The sequence below is a fragment of the Hyla sarda genome, chromosome 7, assembly GCF_029499605.1.
Source record: "Hyla sarda isolate aHylSar1 chromosome 7, aHylSar1.hap1, whole genome shotgun sequence".
Lineage (NCBI taxonomy): Eukaryota > Metazoa > Chordata > Amphibia > Anura > Hylidae > Hyla > Hyla sarda.
In genome coordinates, this window is record NC_079195.1 from 45,230,600 (window position 1) to 45,248,321 (window position 17,722).

At 45.0% G+C, this 17,722-nt stretch overlaps 1 protein-coding gene across 3 annotated transcripts in view; it reads right to left on the reverse strand.

The window, feature by feature from the left end:
* Positions 1-17,722, reverse strand: part of C7H10orf90 (chromosome 7 C10orf90 homolog) — a 150,385-nt gene that overhangs the window by 67,554 nt on the left and 65,109 nt on the right. For all 3 annotated transcript variants that reach the window (XM_056530011.1, XM_056530014.1, XM_056530012.1), the window contains one exon: positions 470-591. In XM_056530011.1, coding sequence (XP_056385986.1) covers positions 470-591 — 122 coding nt within the window. The remainder of the gene's footprint in view (positions 1-469; positions 592-17,722) is intronic.

Consider the following 17,722-nt stretch of genomic DNA (forward strand, 5'->3'; position numbering starts at 1 on the left):
CCTATGTATCTTATATTTTAATAAGCATATGACGTACCCCACGGATAGGGATTTCTGTTTGTATTGCCACCTGATAATTACAGTAAGTCAAAATGACATGGGGAGGAGGAGAGGGATTTAATTTATTTGTTGTATGTTATTTCTTATTTTAATTTTTTCTTATGCGAAAATTAATTAAATACTCTGCAGCCTCTGATAATTACCCAATGAGGAGATTTATCAAAGCCTGTGCACTGTAAAAGTTGACTAGTTGCCCATAACAACCAATCAGATTGTTTGTTTTACTTTTCAGATGCCTTTTTATTTTTTTTATTTTTTTTTTATGAAAGAAGCGATCTGATTGGTTGCTATGGGCAACTGGTCAATTTTTCTTCTGCACAGATTTTTGATAAATCTCCCCCAATATGTTTCGGTTTCGACCCAAAATTGATCAGTCACAGTAATGAAAGAGTATTAAAACTTAAATCACCTGCAAAGTCATTCTTTTGGGAAGCGGTTTCATGCCCGCCTTGTTTTCCATCACTTCTAGCAGCGGAATGTTCTCTTTATCGCTCCTTGCAATATTTCCACACGACTTACTCCACTTGCAACCTGCAAATGGAAAATGTAAATATTTAAATACAATGTTACTATTTTATCCCTATGGATCGTGACTACAGGGTCTTAATTAGAAGGAAATTATGTCTGAAGAGGACGGCGTGTTCTCTATGCAGCTGCTTTGTGGGCACTGATAAATTTAAGTCACAAAATTCTCCTGCACATCTCACCAATTCAAGCCGTAAATAATAGAGAAACTGGTATTCTCACCCAAAAATATGACATTTATAATATATCAAGTATGGTTAAATATTAAATGACTTGTCTTATAAAGACAATCCCTGTCAATATGGCCTATTAGGAGAGATGGATGGGCTCCACTTAAGAGCAGCTCCCGTTCTGGTGGACCCGGTCAGTCCATTAATAACATGGTCAGCTATTTGGGAGCAGGACAAGCTCTCAATGGTGCCCAAGGAGGTGGTTTCAGGCAACCCACCATTTTTGGTCACTAAAGTTATTATGATTATTATTATTATTTATTTATTTATTTGTATAGCGCCCTTGGTTCCGGGGCACTTTATATATGATAAAGGTAACAGTACATTACACCAACATGGGAACATTGAGCATTACACAGATTAAAAGGGTTGTCCAGTAATAGAAAAACACAGCTAATTTCTTTCAAAAACAGCTCCACGTCTGTCTCAAGGTTGGGTGTGGTGTTACAACTTGGCTCCATTCACTTCAATGGAACTGCAGCTGCAGAACCACACCCAACCTGGAGACAGACAGGGAGCGTTTTTTGAAAGATAGTAACTCTGTTTTTCTATTCTTGGATAACCCCTTTAACTTGCCGACTGACACAGATGGGGGGGGCGGGGGACCACAAGGGCTTACAATCTAAAGGAGAGGAAAAGGAAACAGTAGGACAGCAAGTTATCTGTGAGCAGGTGGAAAAGTAGCCATAAATGGTGCAGTGGCAGAAGGATTATTGATGGTCACAGGGTTGCTCGAATAGATAGGTCTTCAGGTTGCTTTTGAAGGTCTTGATGGTAGGTGAGAGCTGGATGTGGCGGGGTAGTGAGTTCCAGTGTATGGAGGAAGTGCGGGAGAAGTCTTGGAGATGGTTATGTGAAGTGCAGACTAGGGGGGAGCAAAAGCAGAGGTCTTCAGATGATCGGAGATTACGTGTGTGGCGGTGTCAAGAGATCAAATCAGAGATATATGGGGGGGGGGGGACAGGTTTTAAATGGCTGTGTATGTCACGGTGAACAGTTTAAATGGAATTTGTTGGGCAATGGGTAGCCAGTTGTTACGCCGAGCGCTCCGGGTCCCCGCTCCTCCCCGGAGCGCTCGCTACACTCTCCCCGCTGCAGCGCTCCGGTCAGATCCACTGACCCGGGGCGCTGCGATTCCGCTTCCAGCCGGGATGCGATTCGCGATGCGGGTAGCGCCCGCTCGCGATGCGCACCCCGGCTCCCGTACCTGACTCGCTCTCCCTCGGTCCTGTCCCGGCGCGCGCGGCCCCGCTCCCTAGGGCGCGCGCGCGCCGGGTCTTTGCGATTTAAAGGGCCACTGCGCCGCTGATTGGCGCAGTGATTCCAATTAGTGTCTTCACCTGTGCACTTCCCTATATCACCTCACTTCCCCTGCACTTCCTTGCCGGATCTTGTTGCCATTGTGCCAGTGAAAGCGTTTCCTGTGTGTTCCTAGCCTGTGTTCCAGACCTCCTGCCGTTGCCCCTGACTACGATCCTTGCTGCCTGCCCCGACCTTCTGCTACGTCCGACCTTGCTTCTGTCTACTCCCTTGTACCGCGCCTATCTTCAGCAGCCTGAGAGGTGAGCCGTTGCTAGTGGATACGACCTGGTCACTACCGCCGCAGCAAGACCATCCCGCTTTGCGGCGGGCTCTGGTGAAAACCAGTAGTGACTTAGAACCGGTCCACTAGCACGGTCCACGCCAATCCCTCTCTGGCACAGAGGATCCACTACCTGCCAGCCGGCATCGTGACAGTAGATCCGGCCATGGATCCCGCTGAAGTTCCTCTGCCAGTTGTCGCTGACCTCACCACGGTGGTCGCCCAGCAGTCACAACAGATAGCGCAACAAGGCCAACAGCTGTCTCAACTGACCGTTATGCTACAGCAGTTACTACCACAGCTTCAGCAGTCATCTCCTCCGCCAGCTCCTGCACCTCCTCCGCAGCGAGTGGCCGCTCCTGGTCTACGCCTATCCTTGCCGGATAAATTTGATGGGGACTCTAAGTTTTGCCGTGGCTTTCTTTCCCAATGTTCCCTGCATCTGGAGATGATGTCGGACCTGTTTCCCACTGAAAGGTCTAAGGTGGCTTTCGTAGTCAGCCTTCTGTCTGGAAAAGCCCTGTCTTGGGCCACACCGCTCTGGGACCGCAATGACCCCGTCACTGCCTCCGTACACTCCTTCTTCTCGGAAATCCGAAGTGTCTTTGAGGAACCTGCCCGAGCCTCTTCTGCTGAGACTGCCCTGTTGAACCTGGTCCAGGGTAATTCTTCCGTTGGCGAGTATGCCGTACAATTCCGTACTCTTGCTTCAGAATTATCCTGGAACAATGAGGCCCTCTGCGCGACCTTTAAAAAAGGCCTATCCAGCAACATTAAAGATGTTCTGGCCGCACGAGAAATGCCTGCTAATCTTCATGAACTTATTCACCTAGCCACTCGCATTGACATGCGTTTTTCCGAAAGGCGTCAGGAGCTCCGCCAAGATATGGACTCTGTTCGCACGAGGCGTTTCTTCTCCTCGGCTCCTCTCTCCTCTGGTCCCCTGCAATCTGTTCCTGTGCCTCCCGCCGTGGAGGCTATGCAGGTCGACCGGTCTCGCCTGACACCTCAAGAGAGGACACGACGCCGCATGGAGAACCTCTGCCTGTACTGTGCTAGTACCGAACACTTCCTGAGGGATTGTCCTATCCGTCCTCCCCGCCTGGAAAGACGTACGCTGACTCCGCACAAAGGTGAGACAATCCTTGATGTCTACTCTGCTTCTCCACGTCTTACTGTGCCTGTGCGGATGTCTGCCTCTGCCTTCTCCTTCTCTACTGTGGCCTTCTTGGACTCTGGATCTGCAGGAAATTTTATTTTGGCCTCTCTCGTCAACAGGTTCAACATCCCAGTGACCAGTCTCGCCAGACCCCTTTACATCAATTGTGTAAACAATGAAAGATTGGACTGTACCATACGTTTCCGCACGGAGCCCCTTCTAATGAGCATCGGATCTCATCACGAGAGGATTGAACTTTTGGTCCTCCCCAATTGCACCTCGGAAATTCTCCTTGGACTTCCCTGGCTTCAACTTCATTCCCCAACCCTGGATTGGTCCACTGGGGAGATCAAGAGTTGGGGGCCCTCTTGTTCCAAGGACTGTCTAAAACCGGTTCCCAGTAACCCTTGCCGTGACTCTGTGGTTCCTCCAGTAACCGGTCTCCCTAAGGCCTATATGGACTTCGCGGATGTTTTCTGCAAAAAACAAGCGGAGACTCTACCTCCTCACAGGCCTTATGATTGTCCTATCGACCTCCTCCCGGGCACTACTCCACCCCGGGGCAGAATTTATCCTCTCTCTGCCCCAGAGACTCTTGCCATGTCTGAATACGTCCAGGAAAATTTAAAAAAGGGCTTTATCCGTAAATCCTCCTCTCCTGCCGGAGCCGGATTTTTCTTTGTGTCCAAAAAAGATGGCTCCCTACGTCCTTGCATTGACTACCGCGGTCTTAATAAAATCACGGTTAAGAACCGCTACCCCCTACCCCTCATCTCTGAACTCTTTGATCGCCTCCAAGGTGCCCACATCTTTACTAAATTGGACTTAAGAGGCGCCTATAACCTCATCCGCATCAGAGAGGGGGATGAGTGGAAAACAGCATTTAACACCAGAGATGGACACTTTGAGTATCTGGTCATGCCCTTTGGCCTGTGCAACGCCCCTGCTGTCTTCCAAGACTTTGTTAATGAAATTTTTCGTGATCTGTTATACTCCTGTGTTGTTGTATATCTGGATGATATCCTAATTTTTTCGGCCAATCTAGAAGAACACCGCCAGCATGTCCGTATGGTTCTTCAGAGACTTCGTGACAATCAACTCTATGCTAAAATTGAGAAATGTCTGTTTGAATGCCAATCTCTTCCTTTTCTAGGATATTTGGTCTCTGGCCAGGGACTACAAATGGATCCAGACAAACTCTCTGCCGTCTTAGATTGGCCACGCCCCTCCGGACTCCGTGCTATCCAACGCTTTTTGGGGTTCGCCAATTATTACAGGCAATTTATTCCACATTTTTCTACCCTTGTGGCTCCTATCGTGGCTTTAACCAAAAAAAATGCCGATCCCAAGTCCTGGCCTCCTCAAGCGGAAGACGCCTTTAAACGACTCAAGTCTGCCTTTTCTTCGGCTCCCGTGCTCTCCAGACCTGACCCTTCCAAACCCTTCCTACTGGAGGTTGATGCCTCCTCAGTGGGAGCTGGAGCTGTTCTTCTACAGAAAAATTCTTCCGGGCATGCCGTCACTTGTGGTTTTTTTTCTAGGACCTTCTCTCCGGCGGAGAGGAACTACTCCATCGGGGATCGAGAGCTTCTAGCCATTAAATTAGCACTTGAGGAATGGAGGCATCTGCTGGAGGGATCAAGATTTCCAGTTATTATTTACACCGACCACAAGAACCTCTCCTACCTCCAGTCTGCCCAACGGCTGAATCCTCGCCAGGCCCGGTGGTCTCTGTTCTTTGCCCGGTTTAATTTTGAGATTCACTTTCGTCCTGCCGATAAGAACATTAGGGCCGATGCTCTCTCTCGTTCCTCGGATGCCTCAGAAGTTGAACTCTCTCCGCAACACATCATTCCACCTGACTGCCTGATCTCCACTTCTCCTGCCTTCATCAGGCAAACTCCTCCAGGAAAGACCTTTGTTTCTCCACGCCAACGCCTCGGAATCCTCAAATGGGGTCACTCCTCCCATCTCGCAGGTCATGTGGGCATCAAGAAATCTCTGCAACTCATCTCCCGCTTCTATTGGTGGCCGACTCTGGAGACGGATGTTGTGGACTTTGTGCGAGCCTGCACTATCTGTGCCCGGGATAAGACTCCTCGCCAGAAGCCCGCTGGTTTTCTTCATCCCCTGCCTGTCCCCGAACAGCCTTGGTCTCTGATTGGTATGGATTTTATTACTGATTTACCCCCTTCCCGTGGCAACACTGTTATTTGGGTGGTCGTTGATCGATTCTCCAAAATGGCACATTTCATCCCTCTTCCTGGTCTTCCTTCAGCGCCTCAGTTGGCTAAACAATTTTTTGTACACATTTTTCGTCTTCACGGGTTGCCTACGCAGATCGTCTCGGATAGAGGTGTCCAATTCGTGTCTAAATTCTGGAGGGCTCTCTGTAAACAACTCAAGATTAAATTAAATTTTTCTTCTGCATATCATCCCCAGTCCAATGGACAAGTAGAAAGAATTAACCAGGTCTTGGGTGATTATTTGCGACATTTTGTTTCCTCCCGCCAGGATGACTGGGCAGATCTCCTTCCATGGGCCGAATTCTCGTATAACTTCAGAGTCTCTGAATCTTCCTCCAAATCCCCATTTTTCGTGGTGTACGGCCGTCACCCTCTTCCCCCCCTCCCTACCCCCTTGCCCTCTGGTCTACCCGCTGTGGATGAAATTTCTCGTGACCTTTCCATCATATGGAGAGAGACCCAAAATTCTCTCTTACAGGCTTCATCACGCATGAAGAAGTTCGCAGATAAGAAAAGAAGAGCTCCTCCCGTTTTTTCCCCTGGAGACAAGGTATGGCTCTCCGCTAAATATGTCCGCTTCCGTGTCCCTAGCTACAAGTTGGGACCACGCTATCTTGGTCCTTTCAAAGTTTTGTGTCAAATTAATCCTGTCTCTTACAAACTTCTTCTTCCTCCTTCTCTTCGTATCCCTAATGCCTTTCACGTCTCTCTTCTTAAACCACTCATCCTCAACCGTTTTTCTCCCAAATCTGTTCCTCCCACTCCTGTTTCCGGCTCCTCGGACATCTTCTCTGTCAAAGAGATCTTAGCCTCTAAAAAGGTCAGAGGGAAAACTTTTTTTTTAGTGGACTGGGAGGGTTGTGGTCCTGAAGAGAGATCCTGGGAACCTGAGGACAACATCCTAGACAAAAGTCTGCTCCTCAGGTTCTCAGGCTCTAAGAAGAGGGGGAGACCCAAGGGGGGGGGTACTGTTACGCCGAGCGCTCCGGGTCCCCGCTCCTCCCCGGAGCGCTCGCTACACTCTCCCCGCTGCAGCGCTCCGGTCAGATCCACTGACCCGGGGCGCTGCGATTCCGCTTCCAGCCGGGATGCGATTCGCGATGCGGGTAGCGCCCGCTCGCGATGCGCACCCCGGCTCCCGTACCTGACTCGCTCTCCCTCGGTCCTGTCCCGGCGCGCGCGGCCCCGCTCCCTAGGGCGCGCGCGCGCCGGGTCTTTGCGATTTAAAGGGCCACTGCGCCGCTGATTGGCGCAGTGATTCCAATTAGTGTCTTCACCTGTGCACTTCCCTATATCACCTCACTTCCCCTGCACTTCCTTGCCGGATCTTGTTGCCATTGTGCCAGTGAAAGCGTTTCCTGTGTGTTCCTAGCCTGTGTTCCAGACCTCCTGCCGTTGCCCCTGACTACGATCCTTGCTGCCTGCCCCGACCTTCTGCTACGTCCGACCTTGCTTCTGTCTACTCCCTTGTACCGCGCCTATCTTCAGCAGCCTGAGAGGTGAGCCGTTGCTAGTGGATACGACCTGGTCACTACCGCCGCAGCAAGACCATCCCGCTTTGCGGCGGGCTCTGGTGAAAACCAGTAGTGACTTAGAACCGGTCCACTAGCACGGTCCACGCCAATCCCTCTCTGGCACAGAGGATCCACTACCTGCCAGCCGGCATCGTGACACCAGTGAAGGATTTGGCACAGGGGAGAGGCAGAGGAGAAGTGAGGTGACAGGTGGATTAATCGAGAGAAGTTGAGTATGATATCTTTTAAATGACACTGAGGTAATCTATTTATGAAAGATGATCTCTAGTGGTTTCAGGAGTCAAATGCAAGGTAATCAGATGACCACTAGGGTGTCTTCAGAGATAGTGTTGTCTTCATGAGACAATCCTTTTAATGGCATTTCTGTCCACACACAATGGGGAAGATTTATCAAAGGATTTAGACTGGTTTTTCTTGTCTAAATTTGTCACACAGAAAGTCGCAGTCTAAATATGTGCGACTTTTCTGCGACTTTTGCTCTAGAGGATTTTTAGAACATGATGCATGCAGGTCTATTTTAGACTGAAATGCATTGAAAAATGCATTGGTGCTGAATTTATCAAAAGCGACTTTTCAGCGACAAGTCGCATAGGCTGAAAGTACGCCGAAATGTCAGACCATGTTGGAGCAGGTTTGAATATAGACTAAAGCATAGATCATGCAGTCTGTGCACAGAATTTATCAAGAGCTGTGCGCCATTTGATAAATAAGGTGCACAATAGACCAGACTAACCCTCTGTAGTTTGGTCTATATTGATGCGGGACATAGACAACTTTGATTAATATCCCCCAATATCTCAAGATAAATACATCACTTTTGGCCCAGTAAGTCAACCATCTAAGGTGTATGGGGGGCCTCCTGACTCACCTCAATGGCATATGTTGGGGGAGAGAAGGATTGGGCTTGTTTGATTTTTTAACCTGCCTGGTGCTTTTGTTTTTAGGGGGATAAGTCCCCACCATATGAGTCTTGCAGTTGCTTTTATACCACTTACCATTGATAACACATGAAGAGCATGAATATGTATGGGAGGATCAGGAAGATGTCGAATGAAGGAGCATTTGAGTGACAGCTATTTTATATGTATTGCAAGATTTACTGTGCCCTTCAATGTCATTGTTTACTTGGTTATAGGCATTAGTGAAAACTCAGGCTCTGCCCCAACAGAAGATGTTGAAGAAAAGGAGGGCTGGACATGTATCTTGTCCTGGTTTATAACACTGACTTCACACATTGTACAACCAAAACATAAAAACTCTAGGTATAAAAATTAGCAGTTTTTTTTTATTCTAAAAATGTGTTCTAATAAATTCTATAGAAAAGTGTCCTAATATTGGAATTACAGCCATTCTTCTATGCAATGTATGCACTAATGGTCCCTTGCCCATAGACTTTAACAGAAAACATTTTTGGATTTGGGAGAAAAAAAAATGCAACTTTTTTAACTTAACAATGTGTGAACCCAGCCAATTACTGACAGATGCCTGCTCCTCTTTCTATGGAAACAAACATACATGTTTGGCCAAGCCATCAGGAGGAATGGCTGTCTGCTATCTAAAGTGTGTGCCCAGCTCTCTATACTATTTATAGAATGAATTGCTCTATATTGTATTTATTACATGACTGACTCTATATGGTGTTTGTAGGATGACTGACTTTATATAGCAATGATGGTATATCTATATAATATTTAGTGTTGAGAGGCATAGGCCATATTCGAATTTGCGAATATTCGCGAATATATGGACGAATATTCGTCATATATTCGCATATTCGTAATATTCTCGTTTTATTTTCGCAAATGTGGAAAAAGTCGCGTATGCGAAAATTTGCATATGCGAGAATTAACATACAATAATTAGCATAAGCGAATATTCGTATATACGCAAATTAGCCTATGCAAATTTTCGCATATGCGAAAATTCGCACACCAGTCACACACAGTAGTATTAGAGCCTTCTTTACACCACACAAGCTGGAAGCAGAGAGGGATGATCACTGTGATGTACTGTGAAAAAAAAAAAATAAAAATAAAAATAAAAACGAATATTCGTAATTACGAATATATAGTGCTATATTCGCGAATATTCGCAAATTCACGAATATGCGATATTCGCGAATAAAATTCGCATTGCGAATATTCGCGAGCAACACTAATAATATTCACTTGTAATAGCAGAAGATTATGCTCTGGAGTTGCCCTTCCTATCGTGACCTGACACAGTATGTTGCAGCTATTATGGGTTATTTTGGAGGGTCTGTATGATTGCCTTTGATCACTTGTATACAAGTATACATGGTTTCATTTATAGGTCCCCATTTCATACAAAGGCTGGGACAGATTCCGGCGTTCTGGCAAATTGTAGAGCAACAATTTTTTTTCAGATCCTCAGAGTTTTTTTGCCATGAGGTGCCTTTTAAAATACCATTCAGCAGTATTAGAGAGTGTGAGAGCGATAACACTAAATATAAGACACCTGCTCCCCATTCACACCTGAGACCTTGTAACATGAGACAACGGGGAGAGAAAATGGCTAATTGTGCCCAACTTGGACATTTCCACTTCGGGTTGTATTCACTTTGTTGCCAAGGTTTGGACATTAATGGCTGTGTGTTGAGTTATTGTGAAAGGACACAACATTAAACACTGTTATACAGTCTGTGCATTCATTACTTTACATTGTAGCAGAGGGTCATTTCTTCAGTGTTTTCACATGAAAAGATAGAATAAAATATTAGCAAAGGCAAGGGCCCCTGCTAGTCTCTGCAGCTCGTCAATCTTCTGCCACGCTCCTATTTCACCCAAATCCAACACACAATAAACTAACATTTATATATGTAAGAAACACTTTAACGTAGGTAAATTTCCATGACCAATAATACTGTTATACTGGGAGTAAATATATACCACCACACAATAACTGGATAATACCACCATACTGTACTGAATAAAACCACTATACACAGACCAGTATACTATTCAGGATCTTTATACAATATAAGTGATTATATACAGGACCATATGGGGGTAGATATCAGCTGCACACAGGATGTATATACCATATAAGTGATTACAGTAACATTTTGGGACTCACAATTACGTCTTTTCTGAGCAGCGGCATCCTCTTTCCTTTTCTTCTCCGTCCGGATAAGACTGCCATGTAGATCTCTTAACATCTGCAGGACAAACATGTCAGACTCTGCATTTATCCAGTGCCCTCCCCTCCTCTACACAATCTTTCCATCTATAGGCCCACAATCTGAAATAATGCCCTTCTTGGTGTCCTGTACAGTATAATGGCAGGTAGGTAGGTAGCCAGGTAAATAGGTAACTAGATAGGTAGATCAGGAAGCCAGATATGTAGGTAGGTGACAAGTCAGGTAGGTAGAGGGCTAGTTAGGTAGTTAGGCAGCCATGTATGAAGGCAAGGTATGTACATAGTTAGGTAGTTGGGTATCTTGGTAGTTAGATAGCCTAGTATGTAGGTAAGTAGTTAGGCATCCAGGTATAAAGTTAGGTAGCCCCCCTTTCCCATAGGCATAGGCAGCAGTTAACTCCCCCTTCCCTGTAGGTAAAGGCAGCAGAATTAACCTCCCCTTCCCTGTAGGTATAGACAGCAGAGTTAACCCCTCCCCTTCCCTGTAGGTATAGGCAGCAGAGTTAACCCCCCTTCCCCAAAGGTATAGGCAGCAGAGTTAGCCCCCCCACCTTTCCCCATAGGTATGGGCAGCAGACTTAACCCCCCTTCCCCATAGGCAGCAGAGTTAACCCCCCCTTCCCAATAGGTATAGGAACAGAGTTAACCCCCTTTCTCCTTAGGCATAGGCAACAGAGTCCCCCCCCCCCCACCCCCCATTCCCTGTAGGTATAGGCAGAGATAAGACGTAGAGAGAGTAATTACTGCATGCACCTTTCCAGCCAGTTATATCCACACTTGAGTCCATGATCGTCCGAGACCACCCATCCACGGTAGCACTGCCGTTGCCTGCCCCAAATAGACAAAGTCCATAAAACAATTTCAATGGATAGAAAGTAGCAGGCGGCACTCCAGGTACTTGTGCTATTAAAACCGCTTCTTAATTTGCTCGATTAGCAGGTTACAGCAGAGAGGAACACACCTCCTGAGGTGTGTTCCTCTCTGCTGTAACCTGCTAATCAAGCAAATAAAGAAGCGGTTTTAATAGCACAAGTACCTAGAGAGCCACCTGCTACTTTCTATCCATTAAAATAGGCAGAGATAACCCCCCATTCCCCACAGGTGTAGGCAGAGTTAAACCCCCTTTTCCCCATAGGTATAGGCAGAGTTACCCCCCCCCCCTTTTCCCTATAGGTATAGGCAGAGTTACCATTTCCCCCTCTTCCCCATTGGTATAGGCAGTTACCCCCCCCCCTTTCCCCATAGGTATAGGCAGAGTTACCTCCCCCTTCCTCTCCTTTCCCCTTGAGTATAGGCAGAGTTACCCCCATCCCCTCCCCCTTTCCCCATAAGTATAGGCAGAGTTACACCCCCCCCACTCTTCCCCATAGGTATAGGCAGAGTTACCCTCCTTTCCCCATAGGTATAGGCAGAGTTACTCCCCCCCTTTCCTCTCCTTTCCCCATAAGTATAGGCAGATTTACCCCCTCCTCCTTTACCCATAAGTATAGGTAGAGTTACCCCCCCCCCCACTCTACCCCATAGGTATAAGCAGAGTTACTCCCCCCTCTTCCACATAGGTATAAGCAGAGTTACCCCCCCCCTTCCACATAGGTATAGGCAGAGTAACCCCCCCCCCCTCTTCTTGCCCATAGGTATAGGCAGTTAAAAAATGTAAAAAAATTATGCTCACCTAATGTCCTATGCAGCGATTTCCTCAACAGCAGGGGTCCGCGTCTTCTCCCCTCCACAGTACAGGCACCGATGAGCAATGAGTGATGTCATCAGCGCCTGTACTGCGTGCTGCGTGGGGGTGGAGGTCACGTCTCCTCTGTTTATGCTACAGATGCGGCACGCCTTCTCCTGTATGTGCATGTATCGCACTTACCGGAGAAGGCAGCGATGTCTGCTGGGGATCTGGGACGAGTGTCCCGGATCCTCAGTGGAGGCGGCGGCGGGCACTTCGCCTGGCCGCGGCCTCGGACGTCGTCCGCTCGGACCGGCCGGTCAGTCCGCCCCTGAACGTGAGGTGGGGATTCACTTATGGGAGATACTGTATATAATGTGAGTGGTGGACTCACTTATGGGAGATGCTGTATATATAATGTGAGGAGTGGATTCACTTATGGGAGATACTGTATATAATGTGAGGGGTAGACTCACTTAGGGAAGATATTGTATATAATGTGAGGGGTGAACTCACTTATGGGAGATACTGTATATAATGTGAGGGGTGGACTCACTTATGGGATATACTGTATATATAATGTGAGGGGTGGACTCACTTATGGGATATACTGTATATATAATGTGAGGGGTGGACTCACTTATGGGAGATACTGTATATAATGTGAGGGGTGGACTTACTTATGGGAGATACTGTATATAATGTGAGGGGTGGAGTCACTTATGGGATATACTGTATATATAATGTGAGGGGTGGAGTCACTTATGGGAGATACTATATATAATGTGAGGGGTGGACTCACTTATGGGAGATACTATATATAATGTGAGGGGTGGACTCACTTATGGGAGATACTATATATAATGTGAGGAGTGGACTCACTTATGGGAGATGCTGTATATATAATGTGAGGGGTGAACTCACTTCTGGGAGATATTGTATATAATGTGAGGGGTGGACTCACTTATGGTAGATACTGTATATAATGTGAGGGGTTGACTCACTTATGGGAGATACTGTATATAATGTGAGGGGTAGACTCACTTATCGAAGATTCTGTATATAATGTGAGGGATGGACTCACTTATGGAAGATACTGTATATAATGTGAGGGATGGATTCACTTATGGGAGATACTGTATATAATGTGAGGGGTAGACTCACTTATCGAAGATTCTGTATATATAATGTGAGGGGTGGACTCACTTATGGGAGATACTGTATATATAATGTGAGGGGTGGACTCACTTATGGGAAATACTATATATATAATGTGAGGGGTGGACTCCCTTATGGGAGATACTGTATATATAATGTGAGGAGTGGACTCACTTATGGGAGATACTGTATATATAATGTGAGGGGTGTATTAACTTATGGGAAATACTATATAAATAATGTGAGGGGTGGACTCACTTATGGGAGATACTGTATATATAATGTGAGGGGTGGAGTCACTTATGGGAGATAATGTATATATAATGTGAGGGGTGGACTCACTTATGGGAGATACTGTATATAATGTGAGGGGTGGACTCACTTATGGGAGATACTGTATATATAATGTGAGGGGTGGACTCACTTATGGGATATACTGTATATAATGTGAGGGGTGGACTCACTTATGGGAGATACTGTATATAATGTGAGGGGTGGACTCACTTATGGGAGATACTGTATATATATTGTGAGGGGTGGACTCACTTATGGGATATACTGTATATAATGTGAGGGGTGGACTCACTTATGGGAGATACTGTATATAATGTGAGGGGTGGACTCACTTATGGGAGATACTGTATATAATGTGAGGGGTGGACTCACTTATGGGAGATACTGTATATATATTGTGAGGGGTGGACTCACTTATGGGATATACTGTATATAATGTGAGGGGTGGACTTACTTATGGGAGATACTGTATATAATGTGAGGGGTGGATTCACTTATGGGAGATACTGTATATAATGTGAGGGGTGGATACACTTATGGGATATACTGTATATAATGTGAGGGGTGGACTTACTTATGGTAGATACTGTATATAATGTTAGGGGTGGACTCACTTATGGGAGATGCTGTATATATAATGTTCCGGGTGAACTCACTTATGGGAGATACTGTATATATAATGTGAGGGGTGGAGTCACTTATGGGAGATACTGTATATATAATGTGAGGGGTGAACTCACCTATGGGAGATACTGTATATAATGTGAGGGATGGGCTCACTTATGGGAGATACTGTATATAATGTGAGGGGTGGACTCACTTATGGGAGATACTGTATATATAATGTGAGGGGCGGAGTCACTTATGGGAGATACTGTATATATAATGTGAGGGGTGGACTCACTTATGGTAGATACTGTATATAATGTGAGGGGTGGACTCACTTATGGGATATACTGTATATATAATGTGAGGGGTAGCCTCACTTATGGGAGATACTGCATATAATGTGAGGGGTGGATACACTTATGGGATATACTGTATCTATAATGTGAGGGGTGGATTCACTTATGGGAGATACTGTATATAATGTGAGGGGTGGACTCACTTATGGGAGATACTGTATATATAATGTGAGGGGTGTATTCACTTATGGTAGATACTGTATATATAATGTGAGGGGTGGACTCACTTATGGGAGATACTGTATATAATGTGAGGGGTGGACTCACTTATGGTAGATACTGTATATAATGTGAGGGGTGGACTCACTTATGGGATATACTGTATATATAATGTGAGGGGTAGCCTCACTTATGGGAGATACTGCATATAATGTGAGGGGTGGATACACTTATGGGATATACTGTATCTATAATGTGAGGGGTGGATTCACTTATGGGAGATACTGTATATAATGTGAGGGGTGGACTCACTTATGGGAGATACTGTATATATAATGTGAGGGGTGTATTCACTTATGGTAGATACTGTATATATAATGTGAGGGGTGGACTCACTTATGGTAGATACTGTATATAATGTGAGGGGTGGACTCACTTATGGGAGATACTGTATATAATGTGAGGGGTGGACTTACTTATGGGAGATACTGTATATAATGTGAGGGGTGGATTCACTTATGGGAGATACTGTATATAATGTGAGGGGTGGATACACTTATGGGATATACTGTATATAATGTGAGGGGTGGACTTACTTATGGTAGATACTGTATATAATGTTAGGGGTGGACTCACTTATGGGAGATGCTGTATATATAATGTTCCGGGTGAACTCACTTATGGGAGATACTGTATATATAATGTGAGGGGTGGAGTCACTTATGGGAGATACTGTATATATAATGTGAGGGGTGAACTCACCTATGGGAGATACTGTATATAATGTGAGGGATGGGCTCACTTATGGGAGATACTGTATATAATGTGAGGGGTGGACTCACTTATGGGAGATACTGTATATATAATGTGAGGGGCGGAGTCACTTATGGGAGATACTGTATATATAATGTGAGGGGTGGACTCACTTATGGTAGATACTGTATATAATGTGAGGGGTGGACTCACTTATGGGATATACTGTATATATAATGTGAGGGGTAGCCTCACTTATGGGAGATACTGCATATAATGTGAGGGGTGGATACACTTATGGGATATACTGTATCTATAATGTGAGGGGTGGATTCACTTATGGGAGATACTGTATATAATGTGAGGGGTGGACTCACTTATGGGAGATACTGTATATATAATGTGAGGGGTGTATTCACTTATGGTAGATACTGTATATATAATGTGAGGGGTGGACTCACTTATGGGAGATACTGTATATAATGTGAGGGGTGGACTCACTTATGGTAGATACTGTATATAATGTGAGGGGTGGACTCACTTATGGGATATACTGTATATATAATGTGAGGGGTAGCCTCACTTATGGGAGATACTGCATATAATGTGAGGGGTGGATACACTTATGGGATATACTGTATCTATAATGTGAGGGGTGGATTCACTTATGGGAGATACTGTATATAATGTGAGGGGTGGACTCACTTATGGGAGATACTGTATATATAATGTGAGGGGTGTATTCACTTATGGTAGATACTGTATATATAATGTGAGGGGTGGACTCACTTATGGTAGATACTGTATATAATGTGAGGGGTGGACTCACTTATGGGAGATACTGTATATAATGTGAGGGGTGGATACACTTATGGGAGATACTGTATATAATGTGAGGGGTGGATACACTTATGGGAGATACTGTATATAATGTGAGGGGTGGACTCACTTATGGGAGATACTGTATATAATGTGAGGGGTGGACTCACTTATGGGAGATACTGTATATAATGTGAGGGGTGGACTCACTTATGGGAGATACTGTATATAATGTGAGGGGTGGATACACTTATGGGAGATACTGTATATAATGTGAGGGGTGGAGTCACTTATAGGATATCCAATAAAGCGAAAGGGAACCTTATATTGCAGATATGATTAAAACTTCACTTTTAATAGTAGCTACTATTAAAAGTGAAGTTTTAATCATATCTGCAATATAAGGTTCCCTTTCGCTTTATTGGATAAAAATTTTTTGGGAGACCTAAACCTTTAGCTAGAAGCTATACCAAGTCACTTATAGGATATACTGCATATATATAATGTGAGGGATGGACTCACTTATGGGAGATACTGTATATAATGTGAGGGGTGAATTAACTTATGAGAGATACTGTATATAATGTGAGGGGTGAATTAACTCATGGGAGATACTGTATATATAATGTGAGGGGTGGATACACTTATGGGAGATACTGTATATATAATGTGAGGGGTGGACTCACTTATGGGATATACTGTATATATAATGTGAGGGGTGGACTCACTTATGGGAGATACTGTATATATATATAATGTGAGGGGTGGAGTCACTTATGGGAGATACTGTATATAATGTGAGGGGTGGAGTCACTTATGGGAGATACTGTATATATAATGTGAGGGGTGGACTCACTTATGGGATATACTGCATATATATATAATGTGAGGGGTGGACTCACTTATGGGATATACTGCATATATATATAATGTGAGGGGTGGAGTCACTTATGGGAGATACTGTATATAATGTGAGGGGTGGAGTCACTTATGGGAGATACTGTATATATAATGTGAGGGGTGGAGTCACTTATGGGAGATACTGTATATAATGTGAGGGGTGGAGTCACTTATGGGAGATACTGTATATATAATGTGAGGGTGGACTCACTTATGGGAGATACTGTATATAATGTGAGGGTGGACTCACTTATGGGAGATACTGTATATATAATGTGAGGGGTGGACTCACTTATGGGAGATACTGTATATAATGTGAGGGGTGGACTCACTTATGGGATATACTGTATATAATGTGAGGGGTGGAGTCACTTATGGGAGATACTGTATATAATGTGAGGGGTGGACTAACTTATGGGAGATACTGTATATAATGTGAGGGGTGGATTAACTTATATGAGATACTGTATATATATATTTGCTTGCTGTGAAAACACTTTTTAATATGGAAT